This window comes from Trachemys scripta, chromosome 10, assembly GCF_013100865.1.
Source record: "Trachemys scripta elegans isolate TJP31775 chromosome 10, CAS_Tse_1.0, whole genome shotgun sequence".
NCBI classification, from domain to species: Eukaryota; Metazoa; Chordata; order Testudines; family Emydidae; genus Trachemys; species Trachemys scripta.
This window is the reverse complement of record NC_048307.1, coordinates 58474462-58501761: the sequence shown is the minus strand read 5'-3', so window position 1 is coordinate 58501761 and position 27300 is coordinate 58474462. Positions and strand designations below refer to the sequence as shown.

General features: G+C 41.4%; 1 protein-coding gene across 1 annotated transcript in view; it reads right to left on the bottom strand.

Annotated features, from left to right (window-relative positions):
* Window positions 1–26988, bottom strand: part of MYO1E (myosin IE) — a 144601-nt gene extending 117613 nt beyond the window's left edge. The window contains exon 1 of the mRNA XM_034784617.1: window positions 26554–26988. Within this exon, the coding sequence (XP_034640508.1) occupies window positions 26554–26556 (3 nt within the window). The 5' untranslated portion in view covers window positions 26557–26988. The remainder of the gene's footprint in view (window positions 1–26553) is intronic.
* Between the last annotated feature and the right edge of the window lie 312 nt (window positions 26989–27300).

Below are 27300 nucleotides of genomic sequence, written 5' to 3'. Positions count from 1 at the left end.
GCACAGGAAACAAATAGGGCTTAGTCCCTAGGTCCCAGCTTAATATAGGCTAGGACCCTCCAGACCTGCAGGGTCCTGGGACCCTGGGTCTCCCCTAGCCCTAGGTTAGCACATTTGCAGTGCAGACACAAAAAGGGTTTGGCTTGAGCTTGGGCTTAATTGCTGTGTAGACATACCCAGAGTGGCTCTGCTGCCACTCCACAGCCTGGGTGTGAGATTTTTCCTTGACTCTTGCCACAGCAGTTTTTCAGTGCTCAGCCAAGTTACTCAGACAAGAAAAAGGGGTCAGGATTGGGGGGAAAAGTGAGATTTTTGTGTTATTATAGCTACAGCTATAGTAAATGGATTAGAAGAAAAAGAAAATATCCCTCCTACTAGTGTAGTTATGATCCTGACTTGCCCTTACTGAACCAAATAAAGCCACTCCTTTAATCTTTGAGAAAGGTGTGGAAGTGTTAGGGGTGAGAAATTACTTTAATTGTTACAAAATTCCCATGGTAAAGTCCTGCCAAAGGTCTATGCCCATAAAAGCTCATGGCTCCATTATAATTAGACAGAACTTCCTTTTTCTCAAAGCATTTCAATTGGCTTATTATAAGCCACAAAGAGACCCTTAAAGACACATTCATCTAAATACTTAACATTTTCATTGTTTGCAATATCCTGTTAACAGCATGAATGTAACATTTCTTTAGCTACTGATTTTGTGCCTTTTTGCTTGGCAAATGCACTAAGCTGATATTAACTTCCCGTTCGTTTTCTTCCTTATTTGTGCACCTGCATTCTCGATGATGATAGACAACTCCAGGAATAGTGTTTATTGGTTTACAGGCTACTATAAATCCAAAAAGAGGAGGATGATACAAGAAGAGGGCATTGTGTTGGTTGTTGGTTTTTTTGAAAGCCCCAGGGAAGCTGCAGTTGCTTTTTTTTTTTTTCCTTCTCTCTCTCTTTTTTTTTTTTTTTTTAAACACATTATTTTTTCAGTGACAAGCTGTGGATTTTTGATCCTCATCTGTATTTCTCATATAGAAATCAAATCTGGAGGATATTTTAGTACCAGATGAGGGCCATTTCAAAAGGTAAAATAAATATTGGGACCTTATTGACTTGACAGCATCACTTTTAAATATCCTGATTACTACTCATTCAATCCATCTCCAGCTATGTTTAAAAAAGAAACATAAGGAGACTGGGAAAAAAAATCTTCTGACGTTTTCACAGAATTCTAAACGTAGGAAGTTACCATTGGTATTTTTGGCTGAAGACTTTCTGTACCACACTAAATTATGAGTGACTTAATTGTTCCTGTGTATTAGAGATCCAGTAGAAACTATAATAACTGGGTTACACCCTGGCTGACTGGAACACTCTAACTTGCTTTGTCCCTTGCAGTCATTCAGACTGGACTCTAGCCAGCTAAAAACCTGCTCTACAAACATTAAGAAGAGAGGCTTTTGTTTGATATATGCTGGGGCTCGAGGAATTTCACGTTCTCTGGGGAGCTTTCTATGTTTTGTCCTTTTCCCAGGTAGGCCTCTGAAAGCAGGGCACCTTTTATATTTGTTTGTGTGGCATATGCTAGGAGGGAAAAAGGTAGCCCAAGACCCTCCCAGGGGGAATGGAAGCCCAGACTGGAGTATGCAGGAAAGCTGGATATAATGAAACTGGTAAATTGGGAACTATGGGTGCCAAAAGCTCTAGAAAAGAACTGACGGGACAGAAGACTCCCAGGTTGGTTGGAGTCTGCTCAGATTCAGACCACTAGAGAGGTAAATCTGAGCTGCAGACTCAGGCCTTGACCCACATCTGGGGTTTGGATCCACAATTTTGGTTTAGGCTCATCTCTAGTTTCAGCATTTAATCGACTGGATACCAGGTAACTTGCTGAGCTTCTGGATGTAGTACTGGAAAGGATACTGTATACTTGTCTTTTTGGCCTTGATTTTTCAGTGCAAGCCCCCCTGTTCTGAGAAGAACTTCAGAGCAAGGACTTTTAACGGTCTGTAAAGCCCTTATTTCAGAAGATCTTCACGCATAGTACTCTGATTTAATGTTATGCCTCTGATATTTTAATCTGATATCTTGTTTCATGTAAAGTGCCTAGAACATTATTTATTGACAGGTGACAGAAATTAAACATTGACATACAACTTTGGTACATATCACCTTTGTACGATGCACATGAGGTCCTCAGACTTATTGAAAATGAACACACAAGGTGAATCATAGTTAGTTACCCAATATCAGCTAGGTGTAAATAACACCTTCAGCCAACTGTCATTGCTAATGTTTCAACAAGAGGGAGGCTAACTGATTGTATTGTTTGCCTGAGGGCATGTCTTCACTAGCAATGTTAAAGCGCTGCCTCAGCAGCGGCTTAACGTGGCTGTGTAGTCGCGGCACCAGCGCTGGGAGAGAGCTCTCCCAGCATTGTAAAAAAACCACCTCCACAAGGGAAGTAGCTACCAGCACTGGGAGGGCGGCTACCAACACTGGTGCACAGTCTACACTCCCACTTTATAGTGCTGAAACTTGCAGCGCTCAGGAGTGTGTTTTTTCACACCCAGAGCGAGAAAGTTGCTGCGCTATAAAGTGGCAGTGTAGACAAGGCCTTAGTGTCTGAGCCTCAATACCCCAGCTAAAAAACAAAATAAAAATGTCATCATGCGTTAACGGCATTTGTGGGACAGCCTCTTGCCCACAGCTTTTTAAACACACCCTATGCGGATTACAGATAATTGTACTGGAAGAGTGAATATGACAAGTGAGGAACTGAATAATGGACTGATATGAAAAGTACTGTGTTTCTTTCATTAACAAATTAACTAGATAAAGGAAATACAAACTGATTTCAGCCACAGCTGAACACCCTAAAGGTGTGTCAGAGTAAATAGCTTTTCTGTGATCACTGAGGTCATTAGTTCTGAAAACAACATGCTTCTCTGTATTACATTTAAGCTACTGCATTCAGAACAGGCTCATTGAAATGTCATTAATGACTGCAGTAAGTTTATGAATGTATGTATTTGTACTCTAAAGAGTAGATTGACAATCTAAATGTATGTGCAAACTACTTCAGTGCTTGTCTTTTTCCACATGAAGTGAGACTGTTCGCAGAATAGCTGTCAACTGTGACATTAGATTCATAGGCGTTGATTCCGTGGGTGCTCCAGCTTAGGCTATCTGGGAACTGGCAGACCCACTGCACCCACTGGCAGACAGCTTCCCCATACCCTCTCCCCCCGCGCCTCCCACCTACCGGTGGTCCCGCCAATCACCCCCAGCGCCTCCTGCCCACTGCGGATCTGCTGTTCTGTGGTGTGCAAGAGGCGCTGGGGGGGAGGGGAAGAGTGAGGGCCGGGTGTGCTCAGGGGAGGGGGTGGAATGGAGCGGGAAGAGGCGGGATGGGGACAGAGCAGTGGTGGGAAGAGGCAGGGCGGGGGTTTGGGAGAAGGGGTGGAGTGGGGGCGGGGCCTGGGGCAGAGCTGGGGGGGGGGGGGGCGAGAATCCCCCAGCACATTAGAAAGTCAGTGCCTCTGATTAGATTCTTCTCTTTAACTAAGGAAAGGAGGTTTTATGGATGAAAACTAAGGGCATAAGTACGCTAGAGAGTTTACAGCGGTGCAGCTACACTGATGCCAATGGAAGACGCTCTTAGTTGAGTACTCCAGTCCCTGCAAGCAGCAGAAGCTATGTCAGTGGGAGAAGTTCTCCTGCCAATGTAGCACTGTCCACACTGGTGCGTATGTTGGTGTAACTTATGTCGCTCAGGATGGTGATTTATTCAGGCCCCTGAGCAACATAAATTAGGCCAACATAAGATGTTGGCTGGATCGGCAGGCAGCGATCGATCCAGCAGGGGTCAATTTATCGTGTCTTGTCTAGACACAATAAATTGACCCCCGAGCGCTCTGTCGACTCCTGTACTCCAGCGCCGCGAGAGGCGCAGGCAGAGTCGACGGGGGAGCGGCAGCAGTTGACTCACCACAGTGAAGACACCACGATGAGTAGGTCTAAGTATGTCGACTTCAGCTACGTTATTCATGTAGCTGAAGTTGTGTAACTTAGATTGATCCCCACCCCCCTAGTGTAGACCAGGCCTTAGAAAATACTAAGGCTATCCCACATTACTGCAATAGGACTTCTTAGAAAAAAGTTCCTACTGTGTTTTGTGCTTTTAAGAGAAGTTCCTTTGGTGCATTTATTCTAAAATTATTATTTAAATAAAGTAATGAATTGTCTCAAATTCAAGCAATTGCCCATTGTGGATAAAATTTTAGATAGTCTTAATACATGGTGGAAGTCTCAGTTATAAGACATCTTGCCTCATACTGTAGCTGAATTAGACTCTTACAATTTAGACTTTATCAGACTAATTTTTTTATTTAATTGGGACTGGAGTGTTTTAGAAGAAGGAAAAGAAAAGATCATCCCCAGGAGATCCAAAAGTAAGGACACATCTGCTCCCACTGAAGTCAAGGGAACTTCTGTCATGGAGTTAAAGGGGAGCAGGCAAAACTGCCAATGAAGTCAATGTGTGTTTTTTCTGGTGTTAGGGAAGCATCTTACATTCATTTCTTTCAGAATGTGGTTCTTTTAGCTGATGACTTTGGGAAAAAAAAAACCCACCATGCTTAACAGTCGCTTCAGCAATTCCATATATTGAGCATATTAAGCTATCCAAGTAATTACAAATCTATTTATTCCAATTTTCTTCTTGAATTCTATTTTTTAAATGCCTAATTCAATTATATCTTTTATTTACTTATTGGTGCAATATAAGACAGAAGGTGCATTTCTTAAAAACACTATGACTCCTCTCCATGAATATATGGTGTTTGCTCAGCGGTGATGATATAATCACATGGAGATCTAAGTTGACCTTCCTGTTCCTTGGTATAGAGACAGAATCATATAAAAAGGGAGGTTTAGGTTGGACATTAGGAAAAACTTCCTGTCAGGGTGGTTAAGCACTGGAATAAATTGCCTAGGGAGGTTGTGGAACCCCCATCATTGGAGATTTTTAAGAGCAGGTTAGACAAACACCTGTAAGGGATGGTCTAGATCAGGGGTGGCTAACCTGAGCCTGAGAAAGAGCCAGAATTTACCAATGTACATTGCCAAAGAGCCACAGTAATACGTCAGCAGCCCCCCATCAGCTCACCGCCCCACTCCCAGCGCCTCCCACCCACTGGCAGCCCTGCCGACCAGCGCCTCCCCCTCCCTCCCCGCACCTGCCGATCAGCTGTTTTGTGTTGTGCAGGAGGCTCAAAGGGGGAGGAGCAGGGGCATAACAGGCTCGGGGAGGAGGCAGGAAGGGGTTGAGTGGGGGCAGGGCCTGTGGCAGAGCCAGGGGTTGAGCAGTGAGCACCCTCCGGCACATTGGAAAGTTGGCACCAGTAGCTCCAGCCCCGGTGGCCATACAAGGAGCCTCATACTAACTTCTGAAGAGTCACATGTGGGTCCGGAGCCACAGGTTGGCCACCCCGGTCTAGATAATACTTAGTCCTGCCATGAGTGCAGGGGACTGGACTAGATGACCTCTCAAGGTCCCTTCCAGTCCTATGATTCTATAAAAAGGATAAAGTGTAACAAATTATCTTTTGGCTTTTACTAAAGGACAAGTCCTACCCTCTTCCCTCTCTTGCATATGAACAGGGCCCAAATAACTGGGACCACCATATTTCAAATATACATGGGTGGGGGCAAAGGGTGGCTTCACCAACGTCTCCTGCAGAACAGAGTGCAGCAGCCATGCTTCACAGTCAATAGTGCCTAAGTTGCATTACCAATTCTGGAGTGACTGTGCAGGTCCCCAGGATTTAGAGTGGGGAAGGCAGGGTTCTCCTCCCTTTGATGATCTTGGAGAGGTCTTGTGGGTAAGGAAGACTTAGGAGGCCAGGATTTAGCTCTCTGGTGTAAAAATCCTCAGATAGCCATATTCTATTCTAATGCAATCCTTTATTTTTAATGGTGCTATGGAAATAATAAAACCTAAGCGTAATACAACCCTACCAGGATTTGAGCTTGTGGTTCTAGGAAGGTTAGGTTTTGCAAAACCAATGGCTAGACATCTAAGTCACTCCTACTTTTCATGGATGGTACTATATGTTTCATCTGGAAATCTATTAAACAATAGCAGTTATGAAATACAGGAATTAGCTATCCACTGCTCTTCAGTTCTCCCTCCAGCATTCCTATAATCAACTAGGGATACAAAAACACAAAGCAAGCCACTACCATTCCCACTTCCAAGAAACTGCTGTTGGAAATGAACCAATTCAGCACATTGAGATCAAGTCTCTCTGGACTGGGTGTGCTGGTATTTCAGACATTAAAAGCCCTAGAACTAGAATTCCTATTTAACCACTAGGAAAACTTTAAAGGTTAGTATTCATGGGAACAGCTTTAAGATTTCTGGAAAAGTCAGATGGGTAACTGACACTTAAAATTGGAAAGCTAAATATTTCTTTAATACTAAATCTATCTATTAATGTGGCAGTACTACATACATAAGGTCACATTAATCCATCCTCTACTACTGTATGCTACTTTAACCACTCTATAGCCTGAGTATAGGTTCCTGCACTTTACTAAATTAATATATATATTCTTGACGCCGAGGTCAGGATCAATGGAAACCACAGCAAACTCCTCAGAGGAAATACATATTCCATATATGTGGAGATAGCTTAAACTCGGGAAATGAATTCATCTCCATTATCACTAATGAAAACATTGCACTTAAAAAAAAAAAAACACACAAAAGTAGTAAGTAGAACCACATATCAGGTTGCAGCATTAATTGCAGACGTCACACACATGCAGACTTAATTATGCAAAATACAGTATCAAGCTAGGAAAAGTCCTCATTCCTCTGATATGATGGCCCTAAGTCTCCACTGCCATACACATTATTTATTTACACCTGTGCAAATCAGAACAGCCAAAAGTGTAATCAACCACACAAAGTGCAAGACAGCAGAGAACCAGGTTAAATATATCTTAGTAACTAGACAAGTGTAGTTCAGTATTGATACTTTGGGAATCCAGGATGTAGCGCTAGGATTCCCTATGTCATATACTGAACTACCAATTTTTCTATTGCTTCAGTAAGATAATGTAAATTGGCTCATTTGCGTCAATGAGGATACATCCATATCCTCCTATCTGAAAATCACCATGTGTCTTGACCTCTGTGTTGCAACCCAAAAGAGAATGGCTATATAAAGAGAGAAAACAAGTGTAACTTGGCCAACAAAAACTACAGAGGCACAATCCTATTTCCTATATTGAAGTCATTTTTCCCCACACTACTCTACTATAGTTGGAACTCAAATTGTAATTCACTAAGGGCCAACTCCTGGCCCAGTTTTACGTGTCAGTGATGTATGCAAAACTTTGAGGACACTTATGACTTCCCATTCCTCTTAGCCCGTCAGTAATTCTATACGGAGCCCAATCCCACCTACTAATTCCACCACATCCAGCTGGGCCTGCAGGAGCTATGGCAGCTCTGACTACTGCACAACTCCATCAGCAAAGAAAGGTCCGATATGCCACACTGATGGGTATAAGAAATCTGAATAAGGAATAAGAATCTGAACTGAACAAAGCTGGAAACTGAGTCCTTACATTGTATTGAGAAGCTGTCACTGAGAAGGCTCTGCCCTCGATTGCCTAGAAAGGGGTGTATATATTCACCCTAATGGGCCCATTCAGTCTCTCTGGCTGTCACTTAGCTGAGGAAGAACATATACCTCCACATGGGATGAAAGTAAATGCATCTCCTGACATCATCCCTTAGGAACCAAGTGGCATATACAGAAGTTAGGCAAAGTCACCCTGGGAAGGAATTGGGCATTTGTATAAAGATCTACCCAATTGCCTCAAGAACAGATGGGAAAAGAGCCTCCTGTTCTGCTTAAGCATTCCTGGCTGTGGAGCCCAATGGTGGCATGAACCTGATGAGAGTTCTACATTGAGCATGTTGCTTAGGCCAGAATTTGGTTCTACAAATGGGGTATTGATTCTTTTTCACTATAAGCACCTCCCCCTGTATTCCTGCCCTCCTCTCCTAAAGCACAGCTGTAATTTAAGCTGTTACTATGACCACGCATGTTCCCATCATCCCACCAATATGTTACAAAAAAAACCACAAACTTATTCCAAACAATCAAATGTAAGTTAAAGCTATTTCTAATTCAATAAAAGATAGGCAAAAATAAATAATATATGTAAGAACTGAAAAAGTATCATAATGACTCTGCACTAAAGATCAGTCAATTTTTGTAGGAGTCTTCTGTTTGCTGAATCCAACAGTCTTTGGCTAACAGAGTAGCTTCCGGTGCATATTTTACAAGGCAACAAAAAAGCACTTATAAAAGACACTCTCCAATTGTAGTTTCGCCATCCAAAGGAGAGATTAAGCATTACCCTCTGTCTGACTTTGGAATCAGTAGTAACATCTAAATTCTATGTAAAATGTGAATTCCTCTAAGAAACAGAGCTGTAGCTGCTTCTTTTGGAAAACAACGCCAAACAGTCTGAGGGTAAATGTACACTAGACAGCCATTGTGGAGATGCTACAACTCACCTCAGCATTCTGCATGCACAGATAGTGCCAAAAGTTCAGAATATGATTTTAAAAAGTAACAGATGGTAACTAAAAGAGACCTCTCTAGTCATGTAGATTGACATCTGTGTATCCTGCAAAAATGTTATTTTTCCCATAAAAATTTTCAATGAAAGCATAAATTCATGTTGTTATTATTAATGTATGATTGTAATAAAAAGAGTAAAGGATAATCTTTTGTTGAAGGCACTGGATGTAGGATCAATTCCTGGCTCTGCCATAGACTTCCTTTGTGTGTACACACAAGTCACCAGGGCTGAGATTTTCAAAAGAACCTAAGGGAGTTAGGTGACCAACTCTAAATGTATTTGGCTCATTTGAAAATCCCAATCTTAATCTCTATGGGAAAAAAATATTTTTTTAAATCAGACAGGAGCCTACTGAGGTTTTCTAAAGAATCTACACACTTAATTCTCACTGAAATCAATGGGAGCTAGGTGCTTAGGCACTTCTGAAAATCCCACTAGGCATCTTTAGGAGGCTAAATAGCTTTAAAAATCTGTCCCTCTGGAGCCCATCTGTAAAATATGGATAGTTACAATTTCCCCATCTTTATTGGTCTTGTCTATTGACTGTAAACTCTCTGGGGTAGACATTGTCTTTTACTATATGTCTGTATAGTGTGTAGGACAATGGGGCCACAATCTTAGTTGTGGCTGACAGGTGCTACTGCAAAACAAATAACAATGTAACTGAAAATGATTAAAACAAAGTCAGTTTGATTGTGACATTAATGCCAAAAAAATTTGCATATACTGACGCTTTGAAGAAACTGATCATTACGTGCATTCCACTATGCTATTCTATCTATTCTTACATTTTTGTCCAGTTTTGGCCTAGATTTTCCCAGCTGTCATTCATCAGTCTACAATGTAGCACATTAACTTGATCAGCAAGTACCAAATTACCAGCCACAATTCAAAATTACATTTAGTACTGCAGTCTTTCCCCCACTCCCCCCCCCCAAGGCCTACTGTTTAAACTTTAATTTTTTTAAAACTTTCACAATTAGCATTCATGAAACTAGGTTTCCTTTGTTGGTTATTGATTAATGTTAAGTTTTTGTTTTAGTCTTCAAATACCACAAATATTTGAGTAAGATTTTAATGGCAGTAACAAGTACATACTGCATTATGCGCTCACTGTCTCCACATTTCAATTTTTGAAAAATTGCTTTGGAGTCACCACAATAGAGCCCAATCCTGGAAACACTACAAGGCATAAGGCACAATCCTACTCCTGCTGAAGTCAATGGGAAGACATCTTGAGTAGTTTCATTGGTTTATGCATGGTAATATTTTCTGGACTGAGCCCAGAGTGACTACTGTATTTTAATGGTTAGAGTCAAGTAAGTAGGCCTGTTTTAGGGACAAGATACTCAAAGTAATAAAAATGTATGGAGTACCGTTTTTACACCAGCGTTGCTTATATTCCACAGAAATGTTATGTACAGATAATGAAATTGTTTAGCTATATTGCAATATGCAAAATTTTAATTCAGATTGCAGCAAACCTATACTTCAAAGGAAGTTTTCCCTAGGTGAGGATTGGTCCATAACAAATTATTGCAGTGAAAGGAAGTATCTAAGCTGTATCATTTAGAAAAAGGTTAACACATGAATAAGACTATGGAGCTCATACAGGGTCTCATTCATTGGTGGATTATTTTCTTGATGAGTAATTTGCACATATGTTGTCTTGCTAACTTTGCCCCCCATCTCTAGTTTTTCAAAGCTCTCTGATTAACTTAGAAATTCTGATTCATGTCCAAATGGAAAGGAAGTTAATAAATAGCAAAACCAAGACATTTATCTGAAGAAACCATGCCTCATGCAATATTCTGGGAAATAAACCCACAGGAAACATACAAATTGTGTGTAACTGTTTTATAATTCAGGTCTCGAGTGTGTAGTAGCCAGTATGTGGAAAATCAAGGGTTTAAAAAGCAAGGGAGGATAAGTAGTTTTGGAATTCTTACTCTGTATTTTTCCATGAACAACAAAATCAAGTAGACCATGCTGTAATTAACAAAAATAAAGCTCCCATGATTTTGGAAGGGGATGTTTCTAGTGAAAGACATTTCTTTCTAAATGTTTTTCTATAAATCATTCTTATATATTTTTATTGCACAATTTTTTTCCCTTTCAGCAGATGTGCACTAAAAACAGACTTATTTCAGGGTGCAGGTTTTTTTTTATTAAACATATGAAATCTACATTTATACAGTTTGAATCATTCTTCTCCATGAAAGACTAAAAGATATTCACATATTAATGTCACCTTTAAGTACCACAAAATGGCTTTGAGATTAGGTTTCTAGAAATGTTCCTTATATTTTTCATTTGGGTTTGAGTTCATATTGAAAGGATCACATGGCTTCTAGTTTATGGATGAAATATCAAAATATTTTCCACCTCATCGTAAATCTACCATTTGATGGGCAGAAAGATAGCGGGATTATTGTAGGTAAATGTGTCCATAAGATACCAAAAGAACCATTATAGCTCAAAGACCCCAGAACTAATGGAATATTAATGCTGTGAAACATTCAGGAAGAATACAGAGCATGAAAATATTTTATAGGTCAATTTTTGCTATGGAATATTACAGAAAAATGGTGGTGGTAATTTCATACCAAAACATCTGTTAATTTTTTGAGTATGCAAGTATGTACCCTATAAAATGAACAGGCCTTTTAACCCAGCAAACTACTTTTATGTGATTTAAAATTTTTCATGTAGATAAATATTGCGGACATTCAAATATTTTGTTAGCATAGTTATTCAGACCTCTGTTAGTACAGGGAGGGATGAGAGTTCTTATATTAGTGTTAAGGTAAAAATATTAAATTGTGAGGTACTGTCACGGCAAATATCGGAAGCACTGATACTTTCTATAAATTTGTTATCCAAGTAAAAATAAATAAAATACTTATCTGCTGCTTGGCATTGCAAAAAAACAAATGATAACAAAATAATCCTAATCTCTTTTTTCTATATTTCTGCTAATAGTAAGATGCAACTCAGAAAAGGCATGGAGGTTGACATTAATTGCCAAAAAATAATAAACAATAGCATTGCCAAACTGCATAGAATCTCAAGTCTCATGAATAAAGTGGAATCTCAACATTCAAAGAGTTAACCTGTAAAAGTGCTGGCTCAAAGATCTGGCAGCACGTAATATTTGTTCATAATAAGAGACACTTGTAAGAGATTTAACTCTGAGTGTGAAGAACATGTGCCAAAATGGAGAGGCCATGCTTTGTTACTGTTATAAATGAGGCTGTACAGTTCTGACATGAACAGGGCTTAGATACTTAAATTAACCACAAGGGTGACAGTAGCAAACAATTTATAGATTTGAGCTCAGCTGACTAAGGTGATTCAGCGAATGACTCTGAGCTGGCTACAAAAGCTGCCCTCACACTTCCTGTGTAGGAATGTGTGCAGCTAATCATTATAAGGCTGTAAGTCCTACATACAGGATGCCAAAATGTCTCATTTAGACTTCAGTCTGCTGAACTAAACATCAAAATAACTTCTGGAGGCGCACAGTTTTGCTTAAATCATCCCTTTCCAATTTTGCCAGTGAGAAACTAGGTTAAAATAACCACTTTTACATGAGCCTACAATGAGCTCTGCATAACATGCCAATTTTATGATGGTATATTGTGATCACTAAGGCCCCAAACCTTGGGTCTGGCTGAACTCCACTCAGCATGGAGCCTTAATGGACTGGGAAAAAGGCGGCAATCTTTGCACTCTCTTGATCCCGTGAACTGCCAGGTGCCACTCGTGATCCTGGTGCAAATTATAGAAGCTGTGGTGCTGCTCTAACTTGCACCTGCTTCTAACAGCACCAATAGGAGACAGTGTTATACACTGGTGCACTTTAGAATTCATACTCCTCTAATGCACACTGCTGCACCGTGGAGACAAGCTCTTAGTTAATATATGGCCCCTTTGCACCACTCTAGAAGATTTACATTCAATTAGTACACTTTAAGGAAGAGAGTGATTTATAAATTTACCAAGCAATTTTTTGGTTTTATGCACTTTCCAACAAGTAGTATCATTACTTTTAGCAATGATGCTCCCATCTGGATGGTTGCCCTTGTTAGGCTATGTTCTTTTTGCTACTAACCTGAGTTCCATTCCCAACTCTGCCACTTGCTTTGTGACCTCAGGCAAATCACTTAACCTCTCTGTGTCTCAAATTCCCTAATCTGTGAAAAGGGGGTAATGATACATACCCACCTTTGTAAACCATTTTGAGATCTTCGGATGACAAGAGCTAAGTTAGCATTACAACTATTCCAGTGTAAATCTAGACTAACTCTATTGATGACAATGATTTATCTGGACTTTGCAGAGTACTTAGACACATTTTTCACATTATTTCAACAATTTTTAAAAGAATTAAACATAATTTTTGCTTACCAGATTTTTCATTTGCACATATTAGTATGGAGGCTTCACTATATTACAGATAGGACTGGTTGCACTATTTATTAATAAGGTTGCCTGACAGCCTTGTCTATTAGAAGTTCTAGTATTCCCAGGCTTTGGAGCAGGGAGTTGAAATGTGGTAGGGGGGCAGCCTTTGTGACAGAGATGTGCCTTTTGCCATCCCTTTGAAAAATCCATCAAACAGTCAAAAATTAGAAAATGCCAGAATTAAGATTGTCTGTACAATCTTAATACAGCTCCCTTGGGAATACATGCATTAAGATACAGTCTTTAATTACTTAATCACATATCCTTTTTTCACATGACCCCTGCCTCAGTCAGTGTACCGGATGGACCTGGGGTTAGGGGATTAATTAGTGTTGTGTAGTGACACTGACTGTTGTCTATAGAATCCCTGCCTCATTTAGTGCATACAGTGTAAAGTGTGTAGTGAATGAGACAGGGAATTGCATGTAGAGAAAGGATGGTCTTATGGTTAAGGCAGTGGAATGTTGCACTGCAGAACTGGATTATTTCTATCACAGAGTTCCTGTTTGATATGAGGCAAGTCACTTAAACCAAACTTTTAACCCTGGTCACTAATTGTGTTTTCCTCATTTTCTGGTGGCTGACTTGAGATCCTAGGATCTGATTTGCAGAAGTGCTGTTCCCTCTGTGCGTTGGTTCCCCATCTATAAAATGGGGATAATACCAGCCTTTCATCTCATGAGGTGTTGTAAAAATAAATTCATTAATATTTGTGAAGCACTCAGATACTATAGCAATAAGCGCCACAGAAAAGCCCATAAGGAAATTAATAATTCTGTCTTTAGAGCAGGGGTTGACTCATGTGCAGTAAATAAGGCATGGGGCCACACACTGAACAATGAGGAGAAAACAAAATGTTGAATAGCTTCCTATTAAGTGATTGCCATCCATTCTGGTCTTGTGGGAAAAGGATATGTGATCATCAGGGCCGGCTCTAGGCACCAGCAAAGCAAGCAGTTGCTTGGGGTGGCAAATTTGCAGGGGAGCAAGAATCCAGCATGGGAGTTGAGAACCAACAGGGGGCCCTGGGAGCTGTAGTTCCTTTGTTAGCTCCCTGCCTATAGAGCCAGCCCTGGAGCAGGGAAAGAACTACATTTCCCAGCATTCCCTCGGCCGCAATTAACAGGAAAGGGAGGGGGAAGGAGTGTGGAACTGAAACCTCATGCTGCAGCTTGCTGTGAATGGTAGGGACAAAGCCAGCTCTAGGATTTTTGCCGCCCCCCCACCCCAGCCCTGGGCTCCCCCCGCACCCCCATGTTGCCCCAGCCATGGACTCTCCCCTGCCCACACCTCCTGCTGCCCCAGCTCTGGCCCCCACCTACATCCCCCTGCTGCCCCAGCCCTGGGCTCTCCCCCCACCCGCATCTCCTGCCACCCCAGCCCTGGGCCCTTCCCCCCCCCCACACACACACCCGCACCCCCTGCCGCCCCAGCTCTGGCCCCCACCTGCACCTCCTGCCACCCCAGCCCTGGGCTCATCACCTCCTGCCGCCCCAGCCCTGGGCTCTCCCCCAAAGAAAGAATTGGGTGGACTAAATGGACAGTGCACCTCACTATCTGAAGCCTAGCAAGGGAGGTACGTGGATCCCACTAGAATTTAAAATGAAAAGTACGGGAGGGGAGGCTCTACTAGGACCTGGGCAGCTTTAGATACAGTACCAGGCACGTAGGAGGATTTACACTTTTGAGCCATGGAAGCAGAAATTGACTTTTCTTTTCTAGATTTAGCTAATATTCAGAAAGGGAATCTAGCACCTGCCTTCCAGATTTGAACACCCTCAAAATTCAGGAGTGCTCAAGCTCAGTTTGGGCAGCTGTTACTTAATTTCTCCCAAATCAAATATACTGATCCACTGTAACTTGCTGTAGAAAAAGTAGAATAAATTGAGCAAGAAATGCTTCCCAGTGGTTATTAGGACTGGAATTGCTATTTTCAACAGCCATTGCCTTTTTTTTTTTTTTTTTTTTTTTTTTTGAGTTTCAGTTTTATTTGTTTAAAAGGAAGACAGTGATATTGCATTGGCAAATTCCCCATAGAAACAAAGAATGGAACAAAAGAATAATAAAGGTACCTCAACTTTTCCTCATTTATGTAGGACAGTCTTATAATATGCATCCAGATCTTCTTCAATCACACAAGCTGAAAATTGTTCCACTTTACTGCAGTTCTGTAACCATATGGGAACCAATCCTGTCTGTGTTCTGTGCACATCCAAAATTCCTGCTGAATGACCCGCCCGGGGAGCGAGTTACCAGTGACCCAGGGCTGGGGCGGCAGGAGGGTGCAGTTGGGGCGGGGGGGAGAGAGAGAGCCCAGAGCTGGCGGGGGGGCAGCCAAAAATTTTTTTACTTGGGGCAGCAAAAAACCTAGAGCTGGCCCTGGTGATCATGTAATCAAAGGCTATCATAATGCATATGCAGAAGAGAGCTGAATTAAGTTTGCACAGACAACCTTAATTCTGTCATTTCCTTACTTCTGAATGCTTAACTTTTCAACCTTAATGTTCTTTTAATATAGCTTTCATGTGTAATTTGTTCTGTACAATACTTAGATGGCATTTTTTCCCCTGTAATGCATAATTGCTCTAGGAACCTAGCGCCAAAGATGTGTAGCTGATATTACAAGCCTACAGTATGAGAACATCATGGTAAATAAGGGGAGACTTTCAAAGGCACAAAGGACAGTTGCACACCCAAATCCCAAAGGATTTCAATGGGAGTTAGATGTTCTCATTTTTGCCTTTGAAAATCTCCCCCTAAAAGCTTTAAAATCCCAAGAAAAAGTTATTAATTTAGGCTCCATTTACCTTAATATGATTTTTCTCTAAAAGATTATTTAGTTCTGTATGTTTGTAAAGCCTCAGCTCCAATAACCACACTCTGTATTATGCATTTCAAAATGAGACTTTAATTGGCTATTCCAATGGGCTGAAATGGTTCCATTTGGAAAGTTAGCTATAAGGTAAGATAACATTCTATCTGCCAAAGCCGAAGCCTGTTGATTTGTCTGTGTTTGTAGAGGATCTGGAGTATTTTCCAAATACTTATTTCTGTAAAGTAAACATTCTCTCTCCTCAGTTCTGAGAATTACTACTTTGGTTTTCCTTCTCTATGGCTTCAGACTGATTTAAAGCCACATGTGTCACTTAAGTACCAGTGTGGCAGCAACCAGAATGCAAGGTGAGAGGTAAAAACAATGAAGCCATATCATATGGTTAAACAGGTTGACACAGTGAACCGGATCATAGGCTGATGTAAATTAGTATAGTTCCATTTAAGTCACCACTACTAAGTTCAACAAAGCTATACTGATTGACACCAGCTGAAAATCCGTCCAAGTAAGGATATTTCCATTTAAGTTTAGTAAGGTCATCCCTAAGTTATCCATGGTGATATGCAAAGCAAGATGTGAAAGCCAGAAACCCTTCCTCCCTGATGAGAGAAGATGACGAAAACTCTATGAAGTGAACATAACACTATTTCCAGCAGACTTTCCCCCCTCCTATAGGTTTTTCTGCCAAATGCAATGATTAGGATTGTAATTAGGGTTAGCTGATGCAAAAAAAAATTGTTGCTGCACTGGATTAAGCTTGTGAATTTAAAAATATACTTACTTACATATTCCCTACATACACACACAGCAGTGTCACATCCATATTTTACTACATGACAATTTGCTACAATATTGAAGATTGAGGAAATCTGTTCAGAATTCTTGTACAAAAGTTGACTTGGAAGGTTTGGATTTTTACTGGTAAATGACGATAAATGTCAATTTCACCATACAGCCACAAACCAAGGAAAACTATTTCCATTGATAATAATCAAAATTTACAGCTAGGAAAGTGAGAAAAATGCTGCTTCAGAACTTACTAGAGTTTGATTTAAGGATATTTACTTTGTATATTTTGACATGTTAGGTCGATTATTTGCATTTTAATGGCTGTAAAGCTTTGACTTTTTGAATCTCAATGTCCACTCATTAAATAAGTAGTCTGAAACCTCCCCCATAATTTTCCAAAACTGTGTTAATTTAAATCAATAAAAATATTTTAAAAAGCTTAAAAGTAATCAATATTATTTGTCAAAATTATATATATAAAAAAAGGAAAATCAAATTCTGCCAAGCCTATATATGTGTTTATTTTGAAGTACTCCTGATTCTTTGTTAAAGTTGGGGATAGACAATACCAAAGTACAACACTGGCCTTTAATATCATTTTTACAGTCTGTTTTTCAATATGATTTTTATTTCTAGGAAAAATAGTTGAAATTATATTTCTGCAAGAAAATACATTGATTCTCAGTGTAATTTATTTTACTAAAACTTCTGTTAAGAGCTGGGAAGCAAATTTTCCTTTGGGGATATTACTACTTATATGGGAGCAGATGATTATCTTGTCTTGACATTTTACCGTACAATCTTTTTGCTTCAGAGGAGCTTATTTAAATCAGAGATTTTCTGCATAACCAATGGTATAACACTGCTGCAAATTATCCCTTGACTTAATTAATCTCAAGAGAAAGCTATCCGTGGAATGAATAACCGCAAACAATTCATTGACAACATTTTTGTTCTACTTCCTTCTGCATCAGTAAAAAATGTAATATTTAGCAAACTAGACATATATGAAAAAACAAACAAATAAACCAAAAATCAGAGGGCAGAGACCCCTATACAAAAAGTGTGTGCAAAACTAACTACACACAAAATCACGCATGACATGTCCAAATTGCATGTGCAATTCCTGATTTGTATGTACAGTTGTGGCAATTATGAATGCAAATACAACCACAACTTTCTATGTGCATTGTTTAGCCTTGAAAGTTAGCCTCTACTTTTAAAAGAAAAATTGATGCATAACACACAATGTATCTATAAAATCACTTTTAAAAAAGGCTGAAATCACTGCTCTAGAAAAGAGGTAAAGAAAAATTACACAAGGGGGAAAGAAAGTACAACCTGTACCAGAAAGAAAATAAACACAAACAAAACCTACACATGCATTACAAATTATTAGTTTCGCTGTTGAATACACTACTGTACTTTAGTCTTATATATCGGCCAGACATGAACACCATGTAGCTAGGAAATTTTTCCATGCATGCACCTCTAGACAGAGTTCACATAATGCAAAGCACATGCTGTTATTCTGCTCTACTATTCCACATTTGGCAGAGGACAAGGTTATGGCTAATGCTACTGTCTACAGTCAAAAAAAGCACCCTTCAAGTACAAAAGCATAAAATATTTTGCTTATAAATTTCTTATAGGTAAGGGAGAAACTTATGGTACAAGGTCACAATTTGCTTCATACATTAGCTATTTTAGGGCCCACTCCTGCAAAGTACCGAGCACCTTCAAAGGCTCATTGAGATGTTTTCACGCCCATTGACTTCCATGGGGGCTGAAGGCACTCAACACCATTCAGGACATTCTCAGCACCTTTCAGGATTAGGCCCCACGTATTTAGCTCTATTGCCACTAAGTATAATTCAATCTCCGTACAGAAAAAAAGTGTTGTTATTTCTTACTTTTTTAAAATCCAAACCAGGCCACCCACATCTATGTTAAGAAGGGGAGGGTGGGGGAAATAGAGGAAAGGAGGATGACAGCAATGCCAAGAGGAGAGGCAAATTCTGACACCTACAGTAGGATAAAATGATTAGCACTGCAAAGTTTTTTTCAGAATGGCAGTATATGAACACACATGTTTTCATTTGACATGAGCAAACTTGATTTTGTCTGGTTCCAGGATTTGTAAATGATTCTAGATAAAAAGCAACATATTATTTATCCTGTCAGTGTTCTTTGGGAAAACCTCACACACAAAGACAAAAGAATGATACACAATAATTTCAGCAGAAATAATCTATAGTAGAAACTGCCAGGGGAGGCAAATAAAGTCTTTGTTGGGGTCTTTGGGTTTGTATTTTTTAGGAATATAGAAACTTTTTTATTTTAGTTAAAATTGCACTACATCTGCCTGTGAATGTCAAATATGTTACTCTCAGATTATATAGAGCCAAATCCAGTTTACCATACTCATGGGAGCAATCTTCCATTTAAAGCTGTTTAAGACTATGGAACTACTGCAAGTGAGGGGTGAAAGACAGCATATTATTAATTCAAAAAAAAATTATTTTTTTTTCCAGCTCATGAGTCAACAGGCTCTGTATCTGACCTCCAAAACTGGTCAGGCTATGGAAGTCTCTGCATTGTGATTATGTGGGCCAGTTTAGTTGCACCATGCAGACCAGGTCTAGACGTTTTATTGCAAACATACCTCAGCCCAGTTTTGTTGAGAACTTTGCTGGGCCACTTTAAGCTTTTGTGATGAAGCCATGCAGACTTCACAGTTGCAGATGAATTTCCTGAGGTTTTACTTCATTTTGAATGAAAAATTTAAAATGGAAAGTTGGCAAAACGAATCAATGGAATTGAATCAGAAGAGTAGGGTCAATGGATCTGCCTGTGAGCACCATTCAGATGAATAAGGTTTTGCAAGACTGGGTCTTTCCTACTGAATGAACTACTAACAATTTCTGTAGCCTTTTCTTCACAAAAGAAAGGATAGCAAAGAAAATCAATGAACTCTTATTGCTGTTTGAGCTGTTTAAAATACAGTATACCCTAACTTGATAAACAGATCTGGGCAAGAAATATCTGCAATAAACATCCCAATACACTTTTGTCTTAAATTCAGACTTGTAACATCTCATTTATCATCAGTTTCTTGGAATGTTTCATAACATTACATGGGGAAAGAGCAGCAGGACTGATTTTAACACTAAGTAAAACAACTTCAAGATCCTTAAAAGGTGCTGAGTGCTTCATGAGAGGTACTGAGGTATCTCAGCTGTAATTGAAATCTCAGCATCTTACAGGGTCAGGCCCTGTGCATTCTGGGGCCGTTTAATTATAAAGAAGGATGTACAATGAGCAAGACTACAAATAATAAAAAAACCTCACAAATCTCCATCTTCTCATTTATAAATATCACAATAGCAAAATAAATAAAAACCGTTATGAAAACCTATAGGAATTTAATATAGTACCTGAGGAATGTGATTTAAGTTTCAGCACATTGTTAGTTAATTTTTTTAATTAACACTTTTAAGTAGCCGTTATAAATGTAGACTAGCCTACAAGCTTTCTAAGAAGTAAAATAATTCATATGCGGATTGTCCTATAGACAAATTGGCTGGCAAAGAAATTGTGAGTGGGAGGGGACAGGGAAAATCCCTTTTCAGGGTTTCAGGAAAACAGTGCTAAAACTTTTAAAGTATGGCTTTGATCTGAATATAGACAATCTTAAAACTACCACTCCTCATAGTTGGGAGCTCACACTGATTTTACTCAAGTCAAAAAATACCTGACAAAACAGACTTTCTTGCGGTACTATTTGAAAATAAGTTTTTAAAAGTCATGTTCCACTGATCTAATAATTTAAAAAATTATTAACTTAAATCACAGGCTATTTAGACTACAACAATTTCAAATGTTTCTATGGGGGAAAACATTTTTTGTTAAGAGTTTTTTGGGTGGGAGAAAAAAGGAATAAGTGAGAGGCCATATTGGTTCTTTACACTTCACTCTTAAACAAAGACTCAGCTTTCCAGTGGTTCAACAACAAAGTATGGGAAAAGAAATTCAGGACCACCAATTTCCATTGACACTCCTAGCACTATCATTTCTGGTTCTAAATCAAAATAAAAAGAAAAAGTTCTACAATAAACAAATTTTACGAGGTACAAAAATGCATTTGAATGCAGTTGAAAATAACATCCACTGATGTATGGCAAATATTGTAGCTTCACCAAGAGATTTAATCAAAGTCAACTGAAATTAATGGGAAAACTTCCATTGATTCAGGGGGCTTTCAAACTGGCCCCAAAAACATAAAAGCAAAAGCAAGGTAAAAACAAAGGTGTCATCTGATCTTAAAATCAAGACCTTCCACATATTTTGAGTATGAAAAGAAGGGATGCAGACAAGAATCTCCTCCATCTACATATGGAGATATGGTGATCTCTTTAAGGCAATACACAGGACTGAGATCTTGTTCTTTAATTTTTAAGGTAACTTAAAAGTATGATGAACATATATATGACAAGAATGAGATATGCTCAATTTGTTTCTCATATATATATATATATATATATACACACACACACACACACCCCTACAGGAATAAAAGCAGGTATTAAATGTATTGCCATGGTCTAAATCTAAGGTACTTTATGTAAAAATGCCATTTATTACTATTAAATTAACTCTATATAACAAATCTTTTTTTTTATTTTGTTTTAACTAAAGACTAATAAATTCAAGACAGAAGTGGGAGGGATCCATTTAAGATCTGGAAACAAATGGAGCTAGGCATATTTAATATCATATAAATTACATGTTGGCTGCATAGTCTAAATTATTGGCATAGTGGCCATTACACAGGAAATAAGTCTTTTCAGACTAGGGCTGGCTGGCTGTATGTAAACCAATAGAATGTTAAAGCAACAATATACAGCAATGATATGACATCCATTCTTTGCAGGTAACCAATGGAGTTTGTAACAAAGCATAGAAATGACACTATGTTAGAAGTACAGTATTGATCAGTTTTTAGTGGCTACAGGATTCTTCAATAAAGTTTATCAATTTTCCACTGGAGAGCATTCAAAAACTATTTTATTTAGGTTTACTACCAACAGTAAGTTCATCCTTTATCATGACAATTTTAGCAGGATGTAATACATGAAAAGTAATACATGTTAAATTTGTTTTGAGACCTACATAGGTCATGTAACAGACTCTTTCAAAATGACAGACCCTCTAACTGAAATAAGCATTCATTAGAACTTTAATCTGTAAGAGAATTTGTTTGAAATACTGAATATGATTAGCTGCTGAAATCTTTAATTTTTCAATTTCTAAGACATTTAACCTTTATAATAACACCCTTTCTGTGTTATGTAAGTGTCAAAGCTCTGTCATCAAAATTAATAAGGCAACTAAAACAATATTCAGAAAGGTAACTCGCAAAGAAAGCATTAATAACTGAAATTAAAGGTACAGTAATGATAATAGATGCTTTATGAAAGTAGCAGAATATTCATAGTTAGGGTCAAAACCGGTATTCTGATGAAAAGTCCTTTCAAAATTTTTTATGAAAATGTGTCTCCAATCATTATGAAATTAACAGAACAAGCTTCATATTGTGATTTTTAGAACATATTTACTCATGTTAATCAATACTATGTGAACTGCAGGTGGCTATTGGAAGCTAAATGACTCAATTCAGTGCTATAATAAAGCCTTGCATTAGCTATCTCTGCTGATTGCTAGCCTAATATCTTCTTAAAAGACCTCTCATGCATCTTATATAAAACAGGGGCTTAGAAACTGAATCAAAGTGGATGTCCTTTAAAATGTGTTGCAAGCTAACAGCCCAATCTTATGTTCCTTGCACTCTCACATTTTCCACTGAAATCTTCAGAAGTTTTGATTATTATGATCTCATGCCTTGCACAAACTAAATCTTAACAAGTTTCAGAGTGAATCCTTGGAAAATAAAAACATTTTGGAATTCACAAGTCAAGGGTTTTTGCCCACTGCATTTCAGAAATAAGTTTTTTGCCAAATCAGCGAAATGTTTCGGATTCAGGGCTTACAGGATTTGGCCCATTCTCCCAGGATATAGAATTCTTTTTCACTTCCTATCCTAAACTAATGAGTAATGTTACAACATTCCACTCCACAGGTAGCTGAAAAATTATCTGGAATACTTTGGCATCAAAGATGCTGTATAAACACAAGCTATTGCTATTCAGCAGGAGACGTCTTTGTAATTAATGCCTACCATTCAACACTGTTCATTACAGCCAAAAATTTAGCTGCAGAACCGATAGTTTTTTCACAGTTCATCCAACTCAGAGCTGGTTTGGTGATGGTGCATCTCCTTATTCATAGTGGACATTCAGTACAGCCAGCTGTTTCAAAGTTCCTAGCTAAGAATCTTGGCCTTAACAATCACATCTGCTGCACATACATAGTCTTTTGGCTGCCTGTCATTATGTCCATTTGCTCACAAGTTGGCCCAGACACTTGCCCCAAGACATGGGTGCTAGACAATGATGGGTTTAGAGATGTAGCCTGAAGAACACTGCAAGTACCATCTAATCCAGACGTGGGAAACTACGGCCCACGGGCCATATCCGGCCCACGGGACCGTCCTGCCCGGCCCCTGAGCTCCAGGACAGGGAGCCCTAGTCCCCGGCCCCTTCCCCGCTGTCTCCCCTCCCCCACAGCCATGCTGCCGTGCAAGCCACCCTCTGGCTTGCCGCTCTGGCTGGGCAGCATGGGGAATGCAGCTGGCTCTGGCCGGGTGTGTCGTGGCTGTGAGCTCCTGCTGCTGGTAAGGGGGCGGGGAAAGGGGGGTTGGGTAAGGGAGCAGAGGGTTCTGGGGGGCAGTCAGGGAGGAGGGGGCAGTTGGGTAGGGCGGAGGTTCTGGGGGGGCAGTCAGGGGATGGGGAACAGGGAGGGCTGGGAGTGGGAGTCCCAGGGGGTAGGGATGTGGATGGGGTCAGGAGGGCAGTCAGGGGACAGGGAGCAGGGGGGATTGGATAAGAGGGTGGGATCCCGGGGGGGCAGTTAGGGGTGGGGGCTCCTGGGAGGGGATGGTCAGGGGACGAGGAGCAGAGGGTGGTTGGATAGGGAGTGGGAGTCCCGGGGCGGGGCTGTCAGGAGGCGGAAGTGTGGATAGGGGTCAGGGCAGTCAGGGGACAGGGAGCAGGGGGGTTGGATAGGGGATGAGGGTCCCGGAAGGGGGCGGTCAGGGGACAAGGAGCAGGGGGGTTGGATGGGTTAGGGATTCTGAGGGGGGCAGTCAGGGGGCAGGAAGTGGGAGGGGGCAGATGGAGGGCGGGGACCAGGCTGTTTGGGGAGGCACAGCCTTCCCTACCCGGCCCTCCATACAGTTGCGCAACCCCAATGTGGTCCTCGGGCCAAAAAGTTTGCCCACCCCGATCTAATCTGTGACATCATTGCCATGTTGCTACATTCCAAAAGCGTCTTTGCCCTTCATCACACTGATATACAGTAAATAAAATAAATCCAAAAAGGAGAACAGAAAGGCACAATGTTAAGCAATTCTGACTGCCACCAAGATAGATTATAGTGCAACAGGCATGTGAAACTCATGGGGACAAATTAGGATGGCAAAATATTTAACAGAAAAGGACTGTCTTCAGATATACTCTTTGTGGAACGAATCAGATGTTTAAAGTTATACATGTCCTTAAGTTCTAGATTGCATCAGCACCATGTTCAGCACCTTTGCAGGATAGAATCTTAGATCAGATGGAATCCAAATCTTTCTTCAGTATGACTAATTCAGAAAATTCTTGGGGCAGGAACAGTGTCATCATCTTCTGTATAGCTGTGTGCACAATGACAGAGCTATAAAAATAGCAGTGGTAGTTTGGGGAGATGTGACTAATTGTTCCATTCTGCTTGAGAAGGTTGTTTAGAAGGCCCAGCTCTGTGGCAGCAATTTCATGTGACTTGGGATCCTCACAAGAGCAACACTGAAAGTGCTAATTGCTAAATGTAAGTTTTTTAACAGAGTCTATGGTCAGGCGTCATCATAAAATATCTATGCCTGTTCTGGAGTTGTGTTCCCACACTTGTAACAAAGTAGAAAATTACATAATTGTTGTGAACAACAAACAACTAAATCAAATGTTCTTTCTCAGAAACCACAGCGGAATTCACAACTTTTATTATTTATCAGAAATGTACTGGGCGATATTCACCTCTGGGTTCAAAGGAATAACACTAAGGATGAATTTCGCCCATTGTGTTTCTAACTTTGACTGGTCCTTTACATAACTTTAAATTCAAGCAAGACAGTGTAATATAGGGTGACCAGATAGCACGTGTGAAAAATCGGGACAGGGAGTGGGAGGTAATTGGCGTCTATATAAGACAAAGCCCCAAATATTGGGGCTGTCCCTATAAAACTGAGACATATGGTCACCCTAGGGTAATACTATATCACTATGTCAGCGTATGCGTATATAGTGCCCAGATTAATGTTTACAGGAGAGGCTGCTGGAAAATGACCTTTTCAATAGAAAGTTTAAACTTTTCATCAAAAAGTAAAAAAACCCCAAGAACATCAGGAAAATGGTTGAAAAAACAACCAACAAAAAAATTCAATTTGAGGGTTTTCAGTGTTTTTTTGGGGGGGGGGTGAGGGGGTGGGAATCAAAAACCAGGTACCTCCCATTAAAAAATTCATTTTGTTGAAATTGGGAAACATCCAGTTTTTTTAACAGATTTTTTTGTGTGTGGACATTTTCAACCAGCCATATACAGCAAATGAGTGAGACTTTTTTTGGTGTGGCCCTTCTCTTAACTTCTTTCCAAACCCTGTGGTTATAGTCATTATACACATTCGGTACTAACAAGAGTTAAAACACTATTGGGCACTCCGGTGTAGAGAGAAGAGCATACAACAGGTACTTCTCTCACACACCAGGAAGAACAGCAGGAGAAAAAACGTTTTAATTCCGCATGTGCCATGTTTCTGCCACTCTCAGTTCCGCCTGATACAAAGTGGGCAGCTAGGCTCACCTTGCTAGGGCAGCCAGTGCTAATCGAGAGCATTTATTTGAGCGAGGGAACCTAAAGCGATGTCCCTGTCGGTTCCCCGGGCCCTGCCAGCTCTCCCTACCCCAGCTCGGCTCCAGAGGCTGCTGCTCCCTGACGCTTTCCCTTGAAGCCTTCACACGGTGCACACAGCTCTCCCCGGGTGATCTGCCCACCTAAGGCGCTGCTTGTTCTTGCCCGGCTTAGTGCTGGCACCTAGCAAACCAGAGTCCCGCTTTCGGGGCAGCCAGCAACCGGCTGCTTGGCAGAGCCACTCCATCCTCACCGCGAAGTGCCACCAGCAGGACGGAGGCGGCTGGCTCGGAGCCCGCGGGGGACGGTACCTGCTGTTCTCGGGACAAGAAACAGGCCCGGGCCGCCCGGCAGTAACTTGCTGCACCCGAGAGCTGGCCAGAGCAGGGGGCTGTGGACGGGCGCTCCAGGATGAGCGAAGGGGGCGCCAGGCACACGATGCAGGAGGGCCCCGCGGCTGGAGCGGGGTGTGTGCCCTGAAAGCCCGCTCAGCACCACCGACAGGGCGGGCACGGTAACCCCAGTACCACGCCGCGGGGAGGGGGGGGACTGCAATGCAGGTCCCCCGGCACGGGGTAACCAGCCTGGGACAGTCCCGCCGCCTCCACCCTTCCCGCGGTGCCCCCCACAGGCAGGGCACAGGGGGATCTGTCCCCCTGCTCCACCCCCCGTCCCGCGGGCTGAGCCACTCGCCCGGTCCGGTCTCCGCCTGCCAGCCCGGCTCGGTCACTCACCATCGCGCTGTGCTGCCGCGGCGGCGGTGGCTGCCCCGTCTGCCGCTGCTGCTCCGCACAGGCTGCCCGGGGATCCGGGAGGCGGGGACGGGGCTGGTTTCCTCCCCCTCGGTAGCCTCCGAAGTCCGCCAAGCGGGGAAAGAGACCCAAGTTCAGCGGCGCAGAGGGGAGGCCAGCGCGGAGCCCATGCGGGCTGGCGGGTGTCAGCGCCTCACAGGCTGGAGGCTCCTCTCATGCTCTGACGGGGACTCGGCTCCTCAGCGGAGTGTGTGCCCGGCCCGGGAGTGGGAGCGAGAGCCCCCCGCCGCCGCTCCGCCTGTGCAGCCGATGCCCAGCACCAGCCACTCTGTCCATAAATGGAGAATTCAGCTCGGACCTAGCCAATCACGGTTTGTTTTTATAGCGTCATTCCTGAGGGAGATCCTAGCAGCTGGCCGCGTGGAGCTGCTGCTGCTGGAGCAGCCACAAGGGCCTCTGGATTTTGTAGTCTTTGTCTGCCCCCTGCAACTTCTTGAGTTTGTTTTTTGTCCCTGGGCGTGTCCTTGGCAGTGTCCCAGTGCTCCCGTCCAGAACAAGCCACAGCCAGCCAGAGCACTTGCTCAACAGCAGCCATGACCAACAGCTTCAGTGCTGTTCCGGAGGCCTCGTCTACACGACAGAGGCTTTGTCACCGTAGCTATGCCCCAGAGCTCCCTAGAGTAGATGCAGCATGATATGCTGATAGTTCTTCCGCTGGCATAGCTACTC